At 29.7% G+C, this 22,326-nt stretch overlaps 1 protein-coding gene across 4 annotated transcripts in view; it reads right to left on the reverse strand.

Moving 5' to 3' along the window:
* Positions 1–13,149: 13,149 nt before the first annotated feature.
* Positions 13,150–22,326, reverse strand: part of LOC110807661 (Serine/Threonine-kinase) — a 28,255-nt gene continuing 19,078 nt past the window's right edge. For 2 of the 4 annotated variants that reach the window (XM_088215500.1, XM_088215497.1), the window contains exons 7-9: positions 14,303–14,380; positions 13,579–13,711; positions 13,150–13,371 (exon numbers count right to left, since the gene is read on the reverse strand). In XM_088215500.1, coding sequence (XP_088071626.1) covers positions 13,232–13,371; positions 13,579–13,711; positions 14,303–14,380 — 351 coding nt within the window. In that variant the 3' untranslated portion in view covers positions 13,150–13,231. Of the gene's footprint in view, positions 13,712–14,302; positions 14,381–22,326 lie in introns of all 4 variants that reach the window. The other 2 variants (XM_088215498.1, XM_088215499.1) reach the window with 2 other exon arrangements.

Consider the following 22,326-nt stretch of genomic DNA (forward strand, 5'->3'; position numbering starts at 1 on the left):
ATATAAACTAGAATATCCTAAGTTTTATCAATTCCACATATCTAATTAATTAAAGGGTTTAATTAATGTAGCCACCTGCAATTATATACCTTAATGACATGTTTGATTTGCTTAAACACGATTTTAAACTTGGATTAATTTGGTCCATCCCTCAATAAAATATCCCAAAAGAAAATTAAAAAAAAAAAAACAATTAGTGTCCCATAGCACGTGAACCATTTGATTGATCACCCATTAAAAAATATGACAACTCAAAAAAAAAATAATAAAAAAAAAATTAATAGCTGGCAACAAAAAGAAATAGAATGTTATTTTATAATTAATTTATGAAATTTCCCATATAAATATTATTTATGTATGTATATATCTGTTCAAATTGTGATCACAAAAAAGAATGGGGCCCAACGTGGGGTCCGCTAATGATGATGGACATGAAACCCATGTCATGCATGTAGATACATATATAGTGAAGTTAATCAACAAACTGGGTTTGAGTAATGCTAGAAAGGCAATAATGATGGAGATATGGACAAAAGTATATTTGTCATAACATTTATCATCTTATGATAAATAATTAATTAGGAATCCATTTTATTTCTAAGATGATGACTGCTCTGCTGGGGTCACCAAATTATATGCAACCATATATATATATATATATATACGTATTCCAATCTTAATGGGTTTCGTTTAATAATGCTCCCAAAATTTCCTAATGTGAAATTTAAAAAATAATACAAAAAAATGAAAGGACATTTCTTGAGTAGTATATAAATATATATATATGTATGTGTGTGTGTGTGTGTGTGTGTGTATATATTATATAGTCTTGCAATTAGTAATAATATTGTATCAAATATATTGGTGCTAAGGGAAGTTCAAGAGTGCCCTTTCAATTCCAGGCAGGATAACTTGTCCAATTGGTCAAGACCCTTATTAATTTATTAAGAAGATGTGGCATGGAATTAATGGCACATACCCGATGCGACAGTTTAATTATATTTTATTCGGCTTTCTTTTTGTTTCCTATCTACTGAACAGTGTTTATTTTGTAATTAATAACTTTAATTATATTAAAGTGGAATTTTAATTTCTCCATTCCAGTCAAAATAATATTTAACCATGTAAAATTAAGATTTACCAAGTGATTTTGTTTAATAAATAATTATTTTCTCCATAATAAACTCATCATTTGGTCAAAAAAATCCAAGTCATATTTCAGTCTTCTCCATGAAGCTGCTCGTTTAAGCTGAAATATAATTAAACAAAAACGAAACGTCTATATACATAATCAAAGTATTTATCATTTAGAATTCTTCCTCCATAATTACCAATTTGGTTATAGTACCTTTTTTTTTTTTTTTTTTTACATTTTAAAATAAGTTCATGATTGTATAATAAAAAATGCAACTCATAATCTGACCCTTGTAGAGCAAGTTAATTAATTATAAAAATTTGACATTAGACCGGTCGAATAGAAGGACATAATTACATTGACCGTTGTCCATAATTACCAAGTTGGTCATAGTTCGTGCGATGAATTCGTACAGTTACAAATATAAACTCTTCTAAATGAAGTTAATAAAATTTGTGACTTTATACCGTATGCTTTAGAAGTAGGGATGCATCCACGTTTGTCATATTTCTTCGTTCACTATTACCCATAATGATGAATTCATCCAAACAATCAAAAACTCTAAGTCATAATTTATGTCTTCTTGATCAAGTTAATTAAGAGTTGATATTAAAATATTATTAAAGTAGTGTTCATATATAATTCTTTAATGATATTATTACTTAAATTACAATAATTAAGTTTATATACTATATATGTATAATATAATATAAACCCTAATTAAAGATTTGCATGAAATAAGGATGCGGGATGACATTAAGAAGGTACATGTCGTGGTCAAGATGACGTGTGAGTTAAAATTCTAGATGAAATGAAGAGGGGAGAATCAAATGGTTTGTGTTTGGAAGCAAGGAAAGATAATTGAATGGTTATCTGGTTTAGGGTTAGGGTGGTTTTTGCGGAAGAGAGGAATTTAGGGGTGTACGTATGTGTGTAAATATTATGTATGTATGTATGTATGTGTGTATTGTTGATGATGTTGGAGGAAGAGTGACGGCTTGAGATTCCTCATAATTTAGACCCAATAATTTGAAGACATGATACTCCTTAACCAAGGAGAGTCTCCCCTTTACTTGATACACTTCTATAAGTTAAAGGCTTCTTTAGTTCCATCTCATGGATTAATAACCAATATTATATATTTTAAAATCTAATAATATATATCAATTATATACAAGTATTTACACATCTATAACTTCGACTTGATCTATGTATATATTTTACATTAACATATTATTAGTTATATTATTGTTATGATATTTATATAATATATATTTTCCCACTAAATAAGAGTTAAAATTAAAATCTAGAGTATGAAATCATTGAATCCAAACCTTTTGGTTTATATTTAGTTAATTATAATAACTGTTGAGAAACTCTATTATATAATATAATAATATGATTGAATATTGTTTGTCAAGCTAAACTTTTTAATTATGAATGTCTTCTAATATTATTATTTATAACGTTTTATATTTCATATATATATATATATATATGTACATACATATTGTTGGGATTGTGTGTGTGTATATATATATATATATATGTTTAGATATTTTATAATATGTCATTCTAGAAAAGAAAAAGTTGAAAATGAAAAAATAGAAAAGAATGATAATAAATGTAACAATTATTTATTTATTTAATATGATATTATATAATAATTATCTATTTTAAATATAAAAATTCATGTAGGTTTTTTTGTTTTTATATAATAATTATTCATGCAAAACAATATTTATATTATATTTTACATAATTACGATCATGAATATAGTATATATGCATATATATATATATATATATATATATCCCATAAACATAGAAATTAAACGACATTGAAATATACGCGAATGATGTATAGATATATACGTGTGTATGTATATATGGATCCTTGGACTGAAGTTCATTAATCCAAATTTATTAATCATTAATTTCTACTATCTCATCCTAGATTAAGATATGCAGTAGTATTAATTAATCAATTAATAAAGTTATTATAACTTTTAGTTTTTGTTTGTATGTATATATATATATATATAAAACAGTTAAATGATTATATTTCCACCGTCTATATAATATATAAATATTATAATAATTAATTAATTAATTACCTCACACGTTAAAATTACCCAAAAGAAATACTTTCGGTCGTTTTCTACCCCTAATTCTTGCATGATTTGAAGCCTTTTCTTTTTTTTTTTGACAAAAGAACAAAAATTATAATTAACATTAACATTTATCCTTAAACCATACATACATACATATATATATATATATATATATATACACACACACACGCCAGATATATATATATTTATTTAAAATTCACCGCAAGCTATACCTAATAGGTTGTATATATACGAAATGTTCTAAACTTATTCTCCTTCTTATATGTAATTTGTCAGGTTGACAGATGTTTTTATTCTTCTGCTTAGTGAACAAAAATATATTCTCCTCTATATATATTATTTATATGTATTTTTAATTATGTTGTCTTCAGATATTGCTGTTTCCGCTGCAGCATGAAGAAGTTAGCCACTGGGTTTTGGTCAATCAATATATATCTATGTATATATGTATATATAAAGATTGAATGATTTATTATTATTTGCAACGAAGAAATTCAATAAAGGGCAAATTTTTAGGAAGAAAAGCAGGTTTCGGCTTTTTGCTTTTTCAGAAATTGTAGATGCAATTTCAAACTTTAAAGTTCCAAAAACGATACTTTAACGGTCCAAGAAAGTGACTGTTTTTTTGCAACTTCGTTAGTCACAAAAATATTTAACTTAAAACTAAATATTTACTAAAATGAAAAATAAAGAATTATTATTATTATTACTACTTTTCAATAATCACTAAGAGAAAGAAATATTGATATATGTATACATACATATATATATACACACACACACACAATACATTTACACATGCGACCGGGGATAAAATTATACATGTATCCATTCACAGGTGGTTCAATTAATTTTGAATCCACACACATCATATCACGATGTAAAATTTTGTTGACAAGAAAATATCACGGAGACACGCAGCATCTTCTTGCTTGTTACAGAAAATTAACCAATAAATTAAGTGTATGAATTATTATATACACCTGGTCAATTATATATTTTTATAATGTAAAATTAATATTACGTTAAAAAAAATATCAAGAGTGAGAAATAAAAGAGTTAACGAATATAAGTAGTATATAATCTGATCCAGAAAATATAAGTGTATTCTTACGGAGGATGTTCAGGAGCTCAAGAAGGAGTTGCAGTAAGGAACGACCCCCGTGAGTCTATTATAAATAGTCATTGTTTCTGTTACCCTCCCAATATGTATGTTGTACCTCAATAATCCAATATTTTATAAGCCAATTCCTGATTATAAGTAGAAGGATGGAGTTTGCATTTGTATTTACCGTCTTATCAATCTTTAGGATAACACGACCCGATCCGAGAGATCAATATTATTTAATATTATAATATTTATGTTTCTTAAATACAATAATGTTTATTTATTTATTAATTCAGCAAAGACTTAATTGCAATTTCAGTATGTAGTTCTTCAAATGATTTAATGTAAACTCTTATACCAGTTTGTCTCACTTCTAAATACAACATAAGAGTTTTAAACACAAGATATGCACACCTCAAAAAGTAAATCTTGTAAAAAAAAAAATTATAATTTTCTCAATTGCCTATTTTAAAAAAGTTGTAAGCATAAGAGAACATTGGTGTGTACAAAACAAAGACCTAGTTAAGTATATATCGGCTTGGTATACATATATAAGGACACATTTAATTTTTTTCAATTGCGGGAGAATTAAAATTGAGATTTTTTTTTTTATTAAGAGAAAAATATGGCATGATGTTCCAAAACTTGTAAGATATATTTGATTATATATATGTCATATATATATATATATGTATAAAATAATGAAATAAATGTTGTCGATCTCCTATATTTTAAGAGAAAATTCCAATTTGATTCCTTATAATTTATGATTTTTTTTTTTTTAAAAATAGTTATTTTTGACAACTTAATACCTAGTGATTGAATTTTTTGTTATATTAATTAATTAATCCCTCCAATGAGTACGTTATTTAATTTTTTTAAAAAAATTATTTTAAAGTTATAAAATAATAAATTCGACTAACATTTAAATTATAAAGTAATAAATTGTAAAAAAAAATAAAAAAAAGAAAATTTCAAATTGAAAAATACCTAAAATTTACAAATATCGTAATGATAGATGAAATGCTAATGTGGTAAGCAATTATGAACATTTTTTTTTTAAAAGTTTGCTTGGATTAGATTAGTCGATCACATCTCGTGACCTATGATTGATCGAGAATGATGTAAAATTGTGTTGAAAAAGAAAAAGATAACAAAGAGACATGGAATCTCTATAGGTTCTTTTTCTTTTTTCTTTTATTTTCTTAATTTATTAAGACAAAAATTAAGAGGCGTAATGTAGGGTGATGATATATATGTATGGGGCTTATAATTTGTACATTTGGCAATGTAAAGGAATCTATATGTGTGTATGATTGAAGTGGGGGGAGAAAACGTGTCCCCAAACCCTCACTTCCCCTCCAACCTTTACCCCATCACTTCAACTCAAATTCATCTCCCTTCTACGTTTTCCGCCGCTAATTTCTTCGACGTCGACACCTAAAACTCTCTTTTATATACACATACATACATATATTATTCTAACACAAAAGAGAAAGTTTTCCAGAGATGGGAAAGAACTTAATTTTCACAAGCAAATTATATACGTATATACATGCACATATGTAAATAGATCGCATGAGTTTATACGGAGGGAATTATTTGAAGAGGCTAATAACCAGCCCCTACCCCACGAACAAAGCCTACATGGACGAGATTCATTATTCATTTACATATGAACAAAATGAAACAGACAAAATCTGGCATTCAAATATATGCATGTGATGCATTCAAATATATGCACATGTCCATTCACTATTTATTATGGATACTTACCCAACATGTATGGAGTTAAAAAATTTACCCATTTCATTTACCAATTACACCAACAAAACCTTATTACCCATTTAATCAAAATTTATTATCTTAATTAAGCTAAACTTGTCGCTAATTACAATTAATTGGGACAAAACTATTAAAAATTATATTATATATTAAAAAGAATACTGCATAAAAATTACTAGTTAAATTTGTTATTAGTATATAAAAAAAAATAATAATTTCTTTTCTTTCTTGCTATAGAGATATATTTGGACTTTTTTGAAACCCTTCAAGAGCATACGCATTTAATAACTAATTAGTTTGTTAAAATTCACTTTGAAAACAATGTCTCAACAAAATCTAATATCATATATCTTTTTTTTTTTACGTAAGATCTAAATGATATGTCATCTTCACTTTTTTAATTTATTTTCCGGGAATCTTGTTTTAATATATACATGTCTATGTTATAGTATATATATATATATAATTATTAATTGATTTCTTTTTCTCCTTTTGTATTAGTTATCAATTAGTAAATATTGTTACTTATTTTCTTTAAATTCTCTCTGTGCTTTCGCTATATGATAATGAAGGTCAAAAATCATATATTGTTATCGGATGATAACGATATATATATATATATAGATTAAGAATCCGTAATCTTTAAGTTAATTAGAGGATCATTTAGTTTAATAAAAAATTAAGATTAGAGAGAGAGAAATACCGGATCGGGGAGATTTATGTGCATTTATATAAACTAACAAGTTTGAGAGGGACAAAACTCTCATCTATCTATGTTATTATTATCGAAGTTTTTATCTTATGCTTATATTACATGTTATTAGAAGACGCGTGTTGGGTACCCTTTGGCAAATAAAAATAAACACATATGTTTAGTTATCATGATTATATTTACATCTTAATAATATATTTTTAGGCCTGTGTCAATCTGAGATTCTAATAAGGGGCCTACCAGCGGCATAATAATTAAATAGCTAGCCATAGGGTAGTCATATGTGTCTGTGTGTGTGTGTGTGTATATATATATATATATATTATATTATATTATATTAATCTGCAATTAGAGACCAAAGTTGGCATATATATATATATATATATTTTGTATGCAAAAAATAATTAAAACATGGAAAGGATTTACTTTATTGGAGTTTCATATCATTTAAAGACCTATAAACCCACATGCTCTATTTTACACACTAAATATTATATAATAATTTATAATTTATTTCTAATCCTCTTCTTTTAGGTAATCATGTACGTGTGGTGGGTGGCATTACCAACTCGACTTTTAACTGATTATAACCATACCCAATAACATTATCATTATTATTACAAAATCTCTAAAGAAGTTCAAGACGACTCCACTGTATTCCCTTCTAAAAAGTACTACTTCAATATAAATACATACATACATATATATATATATACAAATATATTATACACACTAGTGCAGACATAACAAAAAGCTGTTGTTTTGGTGTATATACTTGTCTCTATATCTTAAAAGGCAAAAGGCTCTGTTGAAAGAGAGAACACCCTTTTTTACTAAAAGCAAACCTTAAAACGATAAAATCACAATAATAATTTTATATAGCAATAATATATATTATAAATGTCGTCGAGGTGTAAGTAATTGCGGGGCTGCTGCTGACATGAGATTGAGTAACCAATTTAAAAATAATTAATTAACAATAATATGAATTTCGTAGATGATAATATTTGGCATTAAAATAGGAAGATGCAGATCATTAGGCAGATTACGCGACTCGAGCATGCATACACGTGGCTTTGATGAAGCTTGCAAAATTGCGGTTGCAACTTGCGTTTCACTTCCATTTTTATTTTTCCATTTCAAATCCAATGATTAAATTATATATTATATATATTTTTCTTCAAGGACTTTTCTCTCTATATTTGACTGTTTATCACACACGCATAATAATTAAACATACTTAATATCTCACGATCTTAATTAACAATTATTTATTAATAATTACTTTATTTAATCCAAACTATCCTATATTTTTACATATATATAAGAATATTGTTGCAGCACTGGCATATTCCTGGGTAATTGAAAATTCTTGTTACTGTTGCATATATATATATATATATGTATAAAAGATTTCCTTCCTGCTACCAATTTAAGAAGAAACACATTTGCTTTTAATCATATCGTTAAGTATAATCAATAATGCAAAACGCATGCTACCAATTTTTCTTCGCCAACTTTATCCTTTTCTTTTTTAAGGCTACAAGGAGCTCTCAATTAATGTGACAAGCGAATACCAGTTTTGTCTGCAATTAATAAGTCATATAAAATATTAAAAATTACATTGTCAAATCTTATAATTTAGATGCCCTAGGCCAGTCCAATTATATGACCAAGTTACCTGTAAAGATTACTCATGCTATATATGTGTGTGTATATAGTAGGTCAATTATTGGGTTACCTTGTCGAAAGTACTCTGCCTAGTAAACTTAAAATGTAGTGAAACAGTCATCTTTCTGCAGTATCATTAATCTCTGTAGTATGTCTTCACTGGAGCGTCAATTATAGTATCTTATCCGGAAAAAAGTATTGATATTTGCACTAATTAGCTAGAGAACAGGATGATTTATGCATATATAGCTGAATTATATTATCGTATATCTATAAAAATGTACAAGCACATGTGCATCACTTCTTAAATTATATGCCACATACTATACATAAATTGTCCCCATGGCCTAGAACTATATATATATATATATATACACACACACGCAGCTATTACCCCACTTATCTCCCATGCTTTCATGCATCTTGTGAGAATTATTAGTCCCAACAAGACAAACTATATATTTACAAGCATTCAGCGGTACAGATTCCAGTTGTAATGCCAGAAATGGTGTATTTTCTTCATATTTACTCATCCATCTACGAGTAGAACAAGTAAATAATTGCGGAAAGACACCTATATGTACACACACTTACGTGTATACACTACACTACAAGGTTTAGTCCCACCGCAGACAAAATACTTCATACATCAGGTAGGCCTCGAGATATACATCCCACCAGAATTAGAAATTAACTAGAGCGGCACATAGGAAGATCACAATTGGGACATCCATATGGTTTTGAACTGCTTATACATATGGATAATATATATTTTGCGACCGATGAAAATTTTTTATTACGTTCCTTATATTTTCCCGCCCAGTTATTTACTCAAGAAAGAACAATTAATCAAAAGAGCAAATATGCAAGTGCGATAAAATTGGCAGTTGGCAAAGACACTCAAACATATCAATGTCTAGAGCCAACCTGCTGAAGACAGCTTGAGGAGAATGAGTGCGGTTGAGTCAGAGAAAGGTTCTAAGCAGACATGGAAGGAAAAGACTAACTGGCAAAGTGAAATAAATCCAAAGTAGTTATCAGGTAAAATGCAACAAACTTGAGCCAGGATTTTGTGTAATTTTTTTAAAAAATTCCTTGTTACAACATAACAATGCAAAACAAAAAAAAAAAGGCCATCCCCAAGATACATAGGGAACCAAGCATGATGGTATGTCATGCACCACTCTTTGACCGTCCGAAATAGAAAAATCTTCCTTAGGCATAAGCGGTCAAATTACATTCTCCAGAAATCCAAAAAGATGCAAAATAATTAAAAGACCGAGTTAGAACACAAACATCCTCCAAAAATAAACGAAATTCAGAATTGTGTAAATTTGATATACTGCAGGTAAAATAAAGAAAGAACTCAATATAAAAACATGTTAGTTTCTTAATTTGTCCCATATTTACAGATCTCTCTCAATGATTTTGGAGATATCATGCAAATAAACAAGATGAACTCTTGCTTAACTTAGCTATCATCCACATGATGAGTTTGACATTATCGACCCTCAAAGGACTAATTATTCAAAACCAAGCTTGACATAAATGGTGTTGACAACAAGAAACCTTGCCCTACCATCTTACCAGTACCAATCAGAACCTAATATCATTACCTGAAATCATAGGATTCTACAGCTCTTCCTACATATCCATCTTGGCCTTTCTTTCCCTGCTGCCTTTCCCTCTCTTAATTCTCTCCACATATTAATAACCAAATAATTTAGCTAGATAATGTAACAACTCAGACAGGATTAAACTAATCATCAATATCCCCTTAATTAAGTGAATTTTTAACTTGATTAAGATCAGTAGGACATAAAATTTCCATCATTATTCTTGGGTGATAAAAATTTTATAGAATAAATAAAATGTACGCACTTCTTATCAATTTAAACTTTTAGAATAACAAATTACCCAACTTAATAGTTCAGTGGAAGAAAAGAATAAACGGTTGTATACTCCGATCTATTTCAACATCAAAACAATAGTTATACAATTTTAATTTTTACTATTATGTGATTGTATTAGATAAAACCTTCTCCAACTCTTTGAAATTTTAATCTCCATTGAATACATAAAAATATTCTCTAAGTTATATTTTTAAATATTTATATGTTTATACACGGAATTATACAATCATGGATCAATAGAAACAAAAAAAAAAAAATTCAGACTCATCATATTTTTACTATGATTTTCAAATATTATTTTCATTTCAACAACTACATCTTGTTTATTAAAAATATATATAAATTTTTAAAAAATAAACATAAAGAAGTATTTTATGCACTCAACAGAACCTAAATGTCTTCCTGTATGCAACCCAACACGATCTTCTGGTTCTAACTACAAAGCAATTTCTATATTAGAAATGTAAGAATATATTCTTTCCCTTCCAGAGGTTACCTTTTGCAAAATATGCAGGAGAACATATATTAACAGATATGCATGAGAACCGGTATTATCTGATAAACACAAAGATATACATACAGTCTGGTGTCACTCTATTAAACAAGATTATACCTACTCTTCTAGGATGCCTAGCTAGCTCAATGATTGATGTTCATCTCTTTTGTACTGTTTAGATATGTTGTACAACATAAGCAGTGGCAAATTAATAGAACAAACTATTTCCCAAACATATTTAGAAAATATATTTTTCACCTTTCAAGACATATCCTTGATCCGTTTAAATTTCGTCTACATATCAACTATTTCATCAGTACTCTTATCTTCCAATGATAACATTTCATGAGTACTCCTACTTTCAAATTATAGTAACTTGTCGGCAGAATCGATTATGGCCATAATACATGTGTATCTCTGCCAGTAATGCAGAAATTAATTTAAAGCATAGATGGCAAAATTATTCTTCTAGAGATCTCATCATTTAGACAGCCATTTATGTTCTCGTCCTGAACAGTGCTCACTCCTGTTCACAAATAGTATCACAATAGGGACTAAGACCATCTAACTTCATGATGTACATGCACATTCACTTTCATATTCTTAGATTGCATTTTCCAAATACGGCAACTTAGTTGAATGATTAGGAGTTGCAAGACTGTGGGGGACTTGTTTGAAATGTAGCATATAGGACCAAAGTGATGATCAGTTCAGAATTAGAGGTCGATTAATAAGAATGGACACTGGTTCGGTGTAAAATCTTGATTTAGGCCCTGTTATTTGAAAAAAGTTATTTAAAAATATGTACTTTATTGGAAAAAAAGAAGTTGGTTTCTTTTGATGGTTCCCTTGGGTTAGACAGCTACAATGGATGGCTTTTATCAATTATTGGGGTATCTTGAATGGTGGAGAGTTATATGGACTTTGTTAAGTGTGCAGGATCTTTTCATTAAAAAGAAAAAGTATGCAAGATCTTGATCATTTGGAGACTTTGTTCTGCCCGGCTGTCTTGTCCAATCTTTCATATTATATTTAGATACGACAATTAGATAAAGTTCAGGTACTTAGTTTGAGGTTTCCAATTATTCAGGTTATTACGTAATTCAACTCTCAAGTTCACATTTTCCCGATCAGATTCTATTGCATTATGGACGAGTTTCAAATTATATGATCTTCACAAGTACTTCTAGATTTTTGCATATCTCAAAGTTTTCTCAGATCCAAATTTGATTTAGTTACATCTGGGTTTTGGATTTAGATTTTCTTATTATAAGAACATTTTAATAATTTCATTAGTCTTTCTATGGATTATGCAAGTTTCAGTCAACTTTAAATTTAGAATTATTTTGAACGGTAATTCATTTTTAAATATCTGATTGTTCAAAATTTCAATCATATAAAAATTATAATTGTTTGGATAACATTTTATTCTGAATTCATCTTATTTGAGTTTTAAGTTGGTGACTTTATTTTATCACTACAAGTAGATGGATCCGGATCAAATTTATAATCAGGTCAATTTTTTCCACCATTAAGGTTTAATTACCTGACCCGAAAAAGATACGTGCCTCAAAAGGAGTTACAGCTCAATTTTGCGAATGAAAGACAGGTAGAAACATATTTTGACTATTTGACTCACTGGTTTTAATGTACCTAGAAACCTCTGTATCTACAGAGATTTTGTCTTGTAAATGCTTATTCATGTGTCTCGAGATAGCATTTCGGAATAAATTCATCTTTCTTCTTACAAAAAAGTCTTAAATATTAGAACTAGAATATAAGCAATGCTAGATATACAAAAAGTTACACTGATGTTAATATAAACTAAATTAATAATTGACGCAGACAAAGGTTTTTGGTTAATTTAATTCTAGAAGAATGTCCACCTAAGCTACTATGTTGGTTTGGTATGAATTTATATATACTTGTAAGTTTTGCATTATTTTTGTGATAATGATCACAATGGGTTGTGACACCAAATCCAACAACCATAGCGTGTAACTCATAAATAAGATCTACGAAATTGACAAGCAAACATTATTACATAGATATACTTATCTGTCTAGGATTCAAGGAAACAAATAAAGGTGGCTTATGACGGTTAGGTCCATTCATAGCAAAATTCAAGATTTAAATTATCGAGACAGACATTATTTTTTTTTTTTTAAAAAGAAAAAGAATAGAAAAGGCAGAAGTGGAAAGATAACCCTGTCGCTTATACTATAGAATCAAACACTCATTCCTGAAAGGCTTTTATTCTGCTGTCCCTATATCAGATTAACCTAATAATAATGGACTAGTTACAGGAGGGATAGCTCTAAGAAACTTAAGTAAAATAAACAGATAAAAGATTACAAACCTAGAAGAGAAGGCGCTCGCATCATCTTGCATTCTGTTATCCTGATGAAGAAGCCTGCCTGAAATTTTCCAATGTGTTGTCTGCTTACCTCCTTGGTAAAATTCTTGAAATTAACGGATGACAAGAAAGTAAACTTCTATCTTGAGAATAGTGATTAGCAGAGAGCAAAAGATTATAATCCAATAGGTGCTAGTGCCATCCAATTTTTAATCCTTTGAAACCCGAACAACTAAGCCACTGGGTGTCTGAAAAGTTTTGAGTTTACCAGATCCAATAAGGTCACGCAGGTGAAACCTCATGTCTAGCAGAGAAAATCGTAGCCGCTTCTTCTCCAGAGAAGCCAACATCATTTCCTTGTATCTCCTACGGTTTAGTAAAGAAAGGAGTTCCTTTCTTCCCTGAATAGAATATAAATATAAGACCCTCAGACAGGAACTTGGAAATGAGAGACAAAATTTAGAAATATTGCGGTCTAAAATCTGAAAATCAAATAATTCCTAGCTAATAACGTTAATACAAATGCCAAATGAAACTAAATAAGAATGTTTCAATATCTTTCCCATTGCACATATATGCATTCTTAAGCAGCTAAGCACTCACAAGCATGTGCCAGTTCAACAGTAACGGCCACAATTTGATAGTGGGTTTTTGTAAGAAGAAATTATATAACATATTTTTACTTCCTCACATGGGTCTCTTTATCGACCTCTAAAATTCCAAAACGTAAAACATAAACTATAATGAATTTCAACCTAAAACATTCATTTCTTTGTGTCATTTGGTCTATCCCTGAATTTAGATATTTTAAAAAATCAAACTTCACTCTTCTAGTTTAGTGAACAGTTTTGTTATCGTTTCAAACCTTGTGCCAAGGAGGGTAACAGGTGAGATAACTTGTAATTAAAAACGCTGGCAAAATATATAACTGGAAGAAAATACATAACCTAATAGTTAGAGTTGAGAAACTAGATATGTAGAGGTTTACATACCTGAGAGAGTCCCTTCAATACTGGACCTATATTAGGAATCGCAAACCAGTACATGTTTGGATCAATCAGCTGGCGAGTCTTCAAGTAAACATCAGTGTTAGAAATTGAAAAGAAAAAAAAAAGTTTCCTGATGAATATCCGAAAAGCAATTTTTATTTTTGAAATATGCTTTCAACTCATACCAAAAACTCTGATCTACCAACAAGCTTATAGTGATAAATTCAAATTTAAGTAATGCTCGGTACATCTTTCTCTGTATTCTGCCTACTTGAAATTACTCTATCTGAAGATGACACTTGACAGTAAAGTGGAAGATAAAGACTCACTGAAAGGAAGTTAGTAAAAGCAAATAGGAATTCTGCGGCAGACACTGCCATTGACAAGCTGAGGTTCACAGGGATAGTTTATTCCAGCAGGACCCAGGGAAAATGAAGAAGTGGCAGTTATGAGAAGATGAGGATTGCAGCATGTCTAGGTCTGTTTAGGATGATTTATTTTAAGAGTATTATTTAGGAATAATTTAGTTATCGTATGATTAAATAGTTTAATAAATGGGAGTCTAAGAATCCTGTTTGTCTAATAGGAATCTACGTCTAATAGCTTCCTTATGAGTATGCTTATTCTGATCAATAGAAGTATCGTCCAACCTACAAAAATTCAGAGCTTTCCTATAGGCTGTCAGGCCCGAAATCTAGCAAAGAAACTTCTATCTCTCAGGAACTTCACTTCGGAAAGCTCTATGACCCAATCCCAGACCTGGGACTGTGACAAATTGGCATAAGAGTTATTGTCCATTAGGGAATTCAAGACCTTTCATCAATCTTTGAAATTCTTCCTAAAGCGATAAGGGGACGATCAAACACATAGGAACAAAAACAGGAGATTATGGTGCAAATTGAGAAGTTCTTCTCAGAGCTATCAGTGACCAAGGAAGAGACAACTAATTCCGTAGGGCAGTTCATGGCGTATGAACAACTGGCCAGTCAGGGTCGAAATGAAGGAGCAGATAACGTTAGAATGAACCCTAGATTTGTTAAGCTCGACTTCCCATGCTTTAATGGGACAACTGACTATTAGGTCTTGTTTAGATGATGGTTCAATAACGATGGTATGGTTTTTTCATGATTTTGTTATGTTTGTTTGCATTTTCAAACACATGGTATAGTTTTTTAGTAATTGGATCATGGTTCTCAAAACCATAATTTTTTCTATTTTTTCAAACCACTGATTCGGTGGTTTTATGACGGTTCGATTATTTTTTCTCATTATATCCTTAATTTTTTTTGTATTTTCTAATTTACCCTTAATATTATCATTCTTCTTCTTTAACATATCTAGAATTTATTATTCTTTTTCTTCTAAACTCGACGCAGAGCCGCACACTGCAAACCATCTTCATCTCCGGCTTCTCTTTTCGATCAGGTAAGGGCCTCTGATTTCTCTCTTCATTTCTTCGGCTTCTTATGTTCGACCAGGTAACAAACACTGATTTATCTCTTCATTTCTCTTTTCTTTTTATGTTTCCAGTTTATAATCTCTGTTAGTATGTTTTTTCCATTTTTTTGTTTTTTTTCGTTGCTGTTTTCGTTTTGTTTGATTGGTTTTAGTTTCTTCATGGTCGATTGAGCGGGGATTGTTTTTAGGTGTTGTTGTCATTCTATTTTAGGAAGCCTGAATAGACGAGTCTACGTGTGTGCGAGTGGCCATCTTTGTTGTGGGGTGTGTGTGGCCTGTGTTGGCCGAGATGATAAATTGAACAGACCCTATGGTCAGTTGGCAGAGAGGACCGGATAATAGATGGTTCGAATGGGAGGAAAGATGGTAGATGTATGGAATTCTTGAAGCCAAAGACATAGCCGTTTCTCTTTTGGAGGCTGTAAAAGAAATAGTTGCCATCAGAACATAAAATGTCAATAAATTGCATCTATTTGTGGAATCCATTTGCACCTATGCATAACTTTACTTAGATCTCTTATTAATTGCTAAAACAATTATGTGTTTTTGCATCCAAACATGCAAAATTGCTGTATACAAAGGGTGCATCCTTTTTGTCCTAGAAATATGCTTCTAAACTGAAGATAGAACATATAAACTTCAAAGCAATTCCAGCCCAGTGAAAAGATAAGAGCATAACTGAAGATAGAACATATAAACTTCAAAGCAATTCCAGTCTAGTGAAAAGATAAGAGCATAAGCAATAATTTTGAATAGATGATTAATATTAGCTATACATTCTGGAATTTTAGGAATATTGCTAATTAATATTAGCAATTCCAGCCCAGTGTAATGTTGTTTGAGCATAAGCTGAAGTTGAATCTAAACAGGGAGGCCAGAGACGTGCTGTAATTGTGTATAGTGGTTGTTGCTTATTCTGGAAACCAAGATTTTAGGTACAATTGTGTATTGAAAAGAAAAAAGAATTTTCAAATAAGAACTTAAGAAAAACAAAGAAAATGAAAGGAAGCTTGAAGGAAAAGATTGTGGAGAATAACAAGTTTCCTAGAAGTTTGTTTATATGATTTGAAAGAAAGACCTTAGGCATAAATTCAAAGTAGAACTAATGGATAATTATAAATGGAATCTCAATTTTATCTTAGAATATAAAATATTAGAATTTAGGAACAAAATAAAGAACAAATAAAATTAGTAGATATTTTGGCAGTTGTTCAGAAAACATAGAAAAATTAAAGAACATAGAAATTTAGGAAAAAGAAATTGACTTTAATAATTTAGTCAAATTTAGTATTTTCAATTGTAATTAATTCTATGAATTTAAGAAAGAAAATTAGAGACAAGGGTTGTAAAGAGAAAAAAATGAGCGAGATGTTAATAACCGTAAAAGAAGACAAGCTTGAACCATAATTATTTTAATAATAGATTAACAGTTGAATTGTTAGGGAAATAGAGAGTTAAGGAGTTAAAGTAAATGAGGAATTGCATTTAAATTGATATTTTAATTGGTTGTTTAACGGAAAAATTTTCGTTTTATCTTACCTTTTCTTTAATATATAGTTTTGTTGCAAAAGGAACGGTTGTTTTAGCAGAACACACATCATATTCAAGGAACACTTGTATATGTGAGAATTGTGGCTCATGTTCTGCTTCTTTGTTCTGTTAGAATTTAGCTCGACTATTTTTTGATTCATTGCAGTTAGAATCATTTTTCTTTATCTTTATTTTTTCTTTTATTTCTCATGCAAGTGACTATTTGAATTTGAATACTTTCCTCATGTTAAAACACTACCGTATAGTTAATTACCTCATCAGTAGATACACATTTGATATTTCGCATTCATTTTCAGATGGATCATATGGAACACATAGCAATGTTAGTGGGAGTTTTAGTGATACTTGTAGGAATTTATATTTATAAAATGAGAAAACTTAGTCATGTACATTAATTAAGGTTTGAAGGTGAGAAAGTTCAAGCCAAGCTTATGGAAAGCTTGGTATCAAGTGAGTTATGTCGGCACATTATTAGGATGATAGTTCCATCATTTACGAAATTATGTCATCTGCTAGTTACAAAAGGTGGACTTAGGCCTACTATTCGTGTAACTGTAGAAGAACAAATACTCAAAACACTTTACTTATTAGGACATAATCAGAGAAATCGAGTCATGTCTTAGCATTTTCAACAATCAGGAAAGACGATAAGTCGTCATTTTCAAAATGTCATATGATTTATAATAAAACTGGCTGATAAATTTCTTAATCAGCTTGATGGATTGTGAGTGCCATCAGAAATAACCAACAATTCTAAGTTTTTTTCATTTTTTAAGGTAAATATATTAAAACTGCTCGATTAAATTTTTGTAAATACGTATAATTTTATTTAATAAATGATCAATTAATTTTAGAATTGTGTTGGTATGATCGACGGAATGCATATACGTGTCGAAGTGCCCAAAGTTGATGCTCCAAGATTCCGTGGGAGAAAAGATTTTCCCACAAAATATTTTGGTAGCTGGTGCATTCGACTTGACTTTCACATATGTCCTTGCTGGGTGGGAGGGGATCTCATCAGATTCAAGCGTAATGAAACATGCATTAACGAGAGCTGATGATCCTCTAATTATTCCAGAAAGTGATTAAAAAGTTTGAATTTCAAAATGTAGTATATAGATTTCAAAAAAAAAAATTTATAACTTTACATAATGTTTTCAAGTAAGTTCTACCTAATAGATGTTGACTTTATGTTGCGGGGTGGATTAATTACTCTATATAGGAGAGAACGGTACCACTTGAGTAAATACTCCAGGAAGCCATCACTAAATGCTCGTGAGTTATTCAATTTTCGTCATTCTTCTTTACATAATGCGATTGAACGTGCCATCAGAGTTTTCAAAAAACGCTTTCCAATTATTTCAAGCGCTAATGAACCGCACTATCAGCTGAAGAATCTCAATCGCATTATATTTGCATGTTGTATTTTGCACAACTTTTTGCGGAAAAAGAATCTAAATGATGAACTTTTAAGAGAGGTTGATGAAGAACGTAGAAACACTTCTCATGAGGAATCTATTTCATTTGGTGTTAGGGATAGCCATGAGGAAACCATAACCATGAGGAAACCATAACGGGAGAAACTATTAGGGTGATAATAGCTGATATGTGGCTAGCTTATAATAGTTGATTGCTTTATTATAGTACTTGTATTGCTTAAGAATTGTATTCTTTGTGACTGTTGTATTTTGTACGAAATTACTATATTATATTAATGTTTTAATGGTAACATTATATTTTAGATTTTCTACTATTGTTCACGTTTTATATTTACATGAAATTCTGTTTATTGACAATGAAAACATTGTCCACTGGACTGATGCGTTCTTTGTTCTTAATGGTAACTTTATATTTCTTGGTTTAGTATTGCAGTGTTGAGTAAAATGGATAATGGGAATAATTCTGCAAATCGAGTGGGTAACATTATCCACTGGACTGATACGTTGGATAATGCATTAGTAGAAACATTTTACTCTCAACATTGCTTGGGCCGCATATCAGCTGGAACATTCACCATACAAGCTATTGATTGTATCGTTTCATACTTGAAGCGAGTCTACCCAAACATGCTGATTGCAAAGGAGCGAGTCCACAATCGCATTAAAATTTTAAAAAGGCATTTCTCAAAATGGTATGACGTAATCAAACATGGGCTGAGTGATTTTGCATGAAATCCATAAACTGAAAAATTTGAAACTGAAGAGGAGGTCTGGCAATAACTAATAGAGGTAAATAAAAAAGTGAATCATATGTCATTTACAATACTTTATATTAACATCATATTTTATAATAGACTAATTCAGAAGCAGCTGAACTTAAGAACAAACGGATTCGAGATTACGACAAAATATTGAAAATGTTTAGAAGAGATAGAGCTAACGGAGTTGGTAGCGACACAGTACGTACCATTTGAAGACAAATGAATATGAATGTTGATACAAATGCAGCGGGAGTTGAGGATGTGATGAGTATGGGTCCCGAAAATGTCAGTGTTAATATCAACATCAATAGTGAGAAATCTTTCCATGATCGTCAAATCCCTCAAACTCCTACTTCACAACCTAAAGGTAAAACTCCAAGTTGTTCAAGACCGAGCAAATCAAGACGTTTGGGTATTATCCTAAAAAATGATTATCTGCTTGAGAAAATTGGAATGATTGCTGATGCACTCAATAATATGGTATCAGCAAAACATGTGTCATCGACTAAACTATACGAAGAGATTGGTCATTTGAGTATCACTGAAGATAAAAAATCACAAGCTTATATTTATCTTTTGAAAGAATCAAACATAATATCTGGTTTCTTGAGTTGTTCTCCTGAAGGTCGCAAGAATCTCCTAAAGAATTTGCTTCTAGAACTAGGTAATAATAGTAAAACTCAAGTTCGTTTATAAAAACTTATTACTTTGTAATCTTTATTTTTTTAATTAAATTTCGTTTTTACAAGTACTTAAAAACGGAATATGTTGTTATTGAGGTGCAAGACCTGAGGTTAGATGTAGGAATGTTGTAGAATTTATGTTGCATGATGTACCATGTTTCTTTTTATGGTTGGTCAGAATTTATGTAAACACCTATACTTATTTACTTTATTACGATAGTTTAATTTGTATTTTAATCTATGTTGGACTAATTTGCATTTAGGAATGAATGATGATGTTATAAAATGTTCGTATTTGGAGTAGTTGAGCTAGTGTTGTATTTTTAAAACTCTTATATTTATGAAACTATGTATTTTTTTTTAATTTTTAGACAATGCAATTTATCTATATTTTAATTATATATATATTTTTTATATATAAACATGTATTTATATATTCAATTAAATTTATGTACTTATATTTTTAATTATATATACATATATATAATTTATTTAATTATATCAATTTTATTGTATCTATATATATTTATATATTTAATTACATATATATTTTTATATATAAACATGTATTTATATATTCAATTAAAATCATTTACTTATATTTTCAATTATATATACATGTATATAATTTATTTAATTATATATATTATATTATATATATACATAAATTTATATATTTGTGTTTATATATTTAATTATATATAAATACATATTTATAATATTTTAATTATAAATATTCATGTATGTAGTATTTTAATTTTATAGATGTATATAATATATTTAGTTATACCTTTAGTTATATATATATATTATATATGTATATATTTAACTAAGTATATTTATATATTTTTATATTTAACACTACATATTTTTTTAATCTTTTCTCTTTTTATTTTTTATTTATTACTATATGCAATAAAGCATGACTAAAATAGACAATTTGTTCAAATATACAACCATATCATACTGTCAAAGCAAACAAAAACAGTTGTTATTATCAGACATTAATAAACTATCATCCAAACATAGTTAAATTTGAACATTAATGAATTTTGCACATACCGAACCGTATCCAATATTAATGAACCATTATACAATTCATCCAATCAGACTCTTAGTATTAGGGGATAGTTCATCAATCCAAAACCAGACTAAAATGAAAAAGTCTCAAGATTGATGACCAATTAAGGGTGGGGTTCTAAATCAAAGACCAAATGGCAACTAATTGTTTTCTTTCATAAAACTAAAACTAAAACTAAAAATTATTTTTTATTTTTTGTATTTTTGATCCGAATTGATCCATTTTGGTCCAGACCAAGACCAAATTAATTTTTTCAATTTTTTAGAGTCCAAACCAAGCAACAGACTAAACAATGTTTGGTCCACTTTCATCTGGACCATTGGTCTAATCTGGCCCCTTTTCAGGTCCAGACCAGAATTTGAACATCCTTAGTTAGGATAGTTGAACAAGTACGAGCATTTTCTTTCTAGTATCTGCGTACAACCAAGGAAGATAAGGTGGGGCTAGTGCCGCCAGGAAGCGATTGTCCAGAGATGATATGGGATCATCCCCAAAGACTATTACAACCCCCATTTCGGACCCCCAGCAACCAACCATATGTAAGGAAAACTGATGAAACTACAACAAAATGGGTTTTCATGGCTAGGGATGACAACAGGTTGTATTCAAGTTAACCAAAATACAACCCGAACATTTACTTATATACCCATGTGAATCAACCTGACCTGAAATGGGCACTTAAAATCCTTTTTGACCATATCATAATTATAAATAATTCTAGAATCCTTATTCCAGTTAGTAACTTAGGGATTTTCTGGGATAATTAAATCAACTTAGGGCCTGATTTATAACTAGATTTTTACTATATATTTTGCGAAGTTTTAATTCAATAATAAGAAGTAAAGCTAGAATTTCCTCTCGGTTTCTTCAACTACTCTTCTCAGTTTTCTTCATGGTATTAGAGCAACCATCTCTGAGATCCAATCTGATCTCATGACCAGGTACAACATGGCAACTGAAAGACAAAGCTCCTCTTCTCCAAAGTTACCTCCAGACCAGAAGCTATACTAGTTGCAAGTAGCTATGGAGGAAAAGAAACCACTTCTTCCCCTCT

Source organism: Carica papaya, chromosome 3, assembly GCF_054855325.1.
Source record: "Carica papaya isolate Zhongbai chromosome 3, ASM5485532v1, whole genome shotgun sequence".
Classification (NCBI taxonomy): domain Eukaryota; kingdom Viridiplantae; phylum Streptophyta; class Magnoliopsida; order Brassicales; family Caricaceae; genus Carica; species Carica papaya.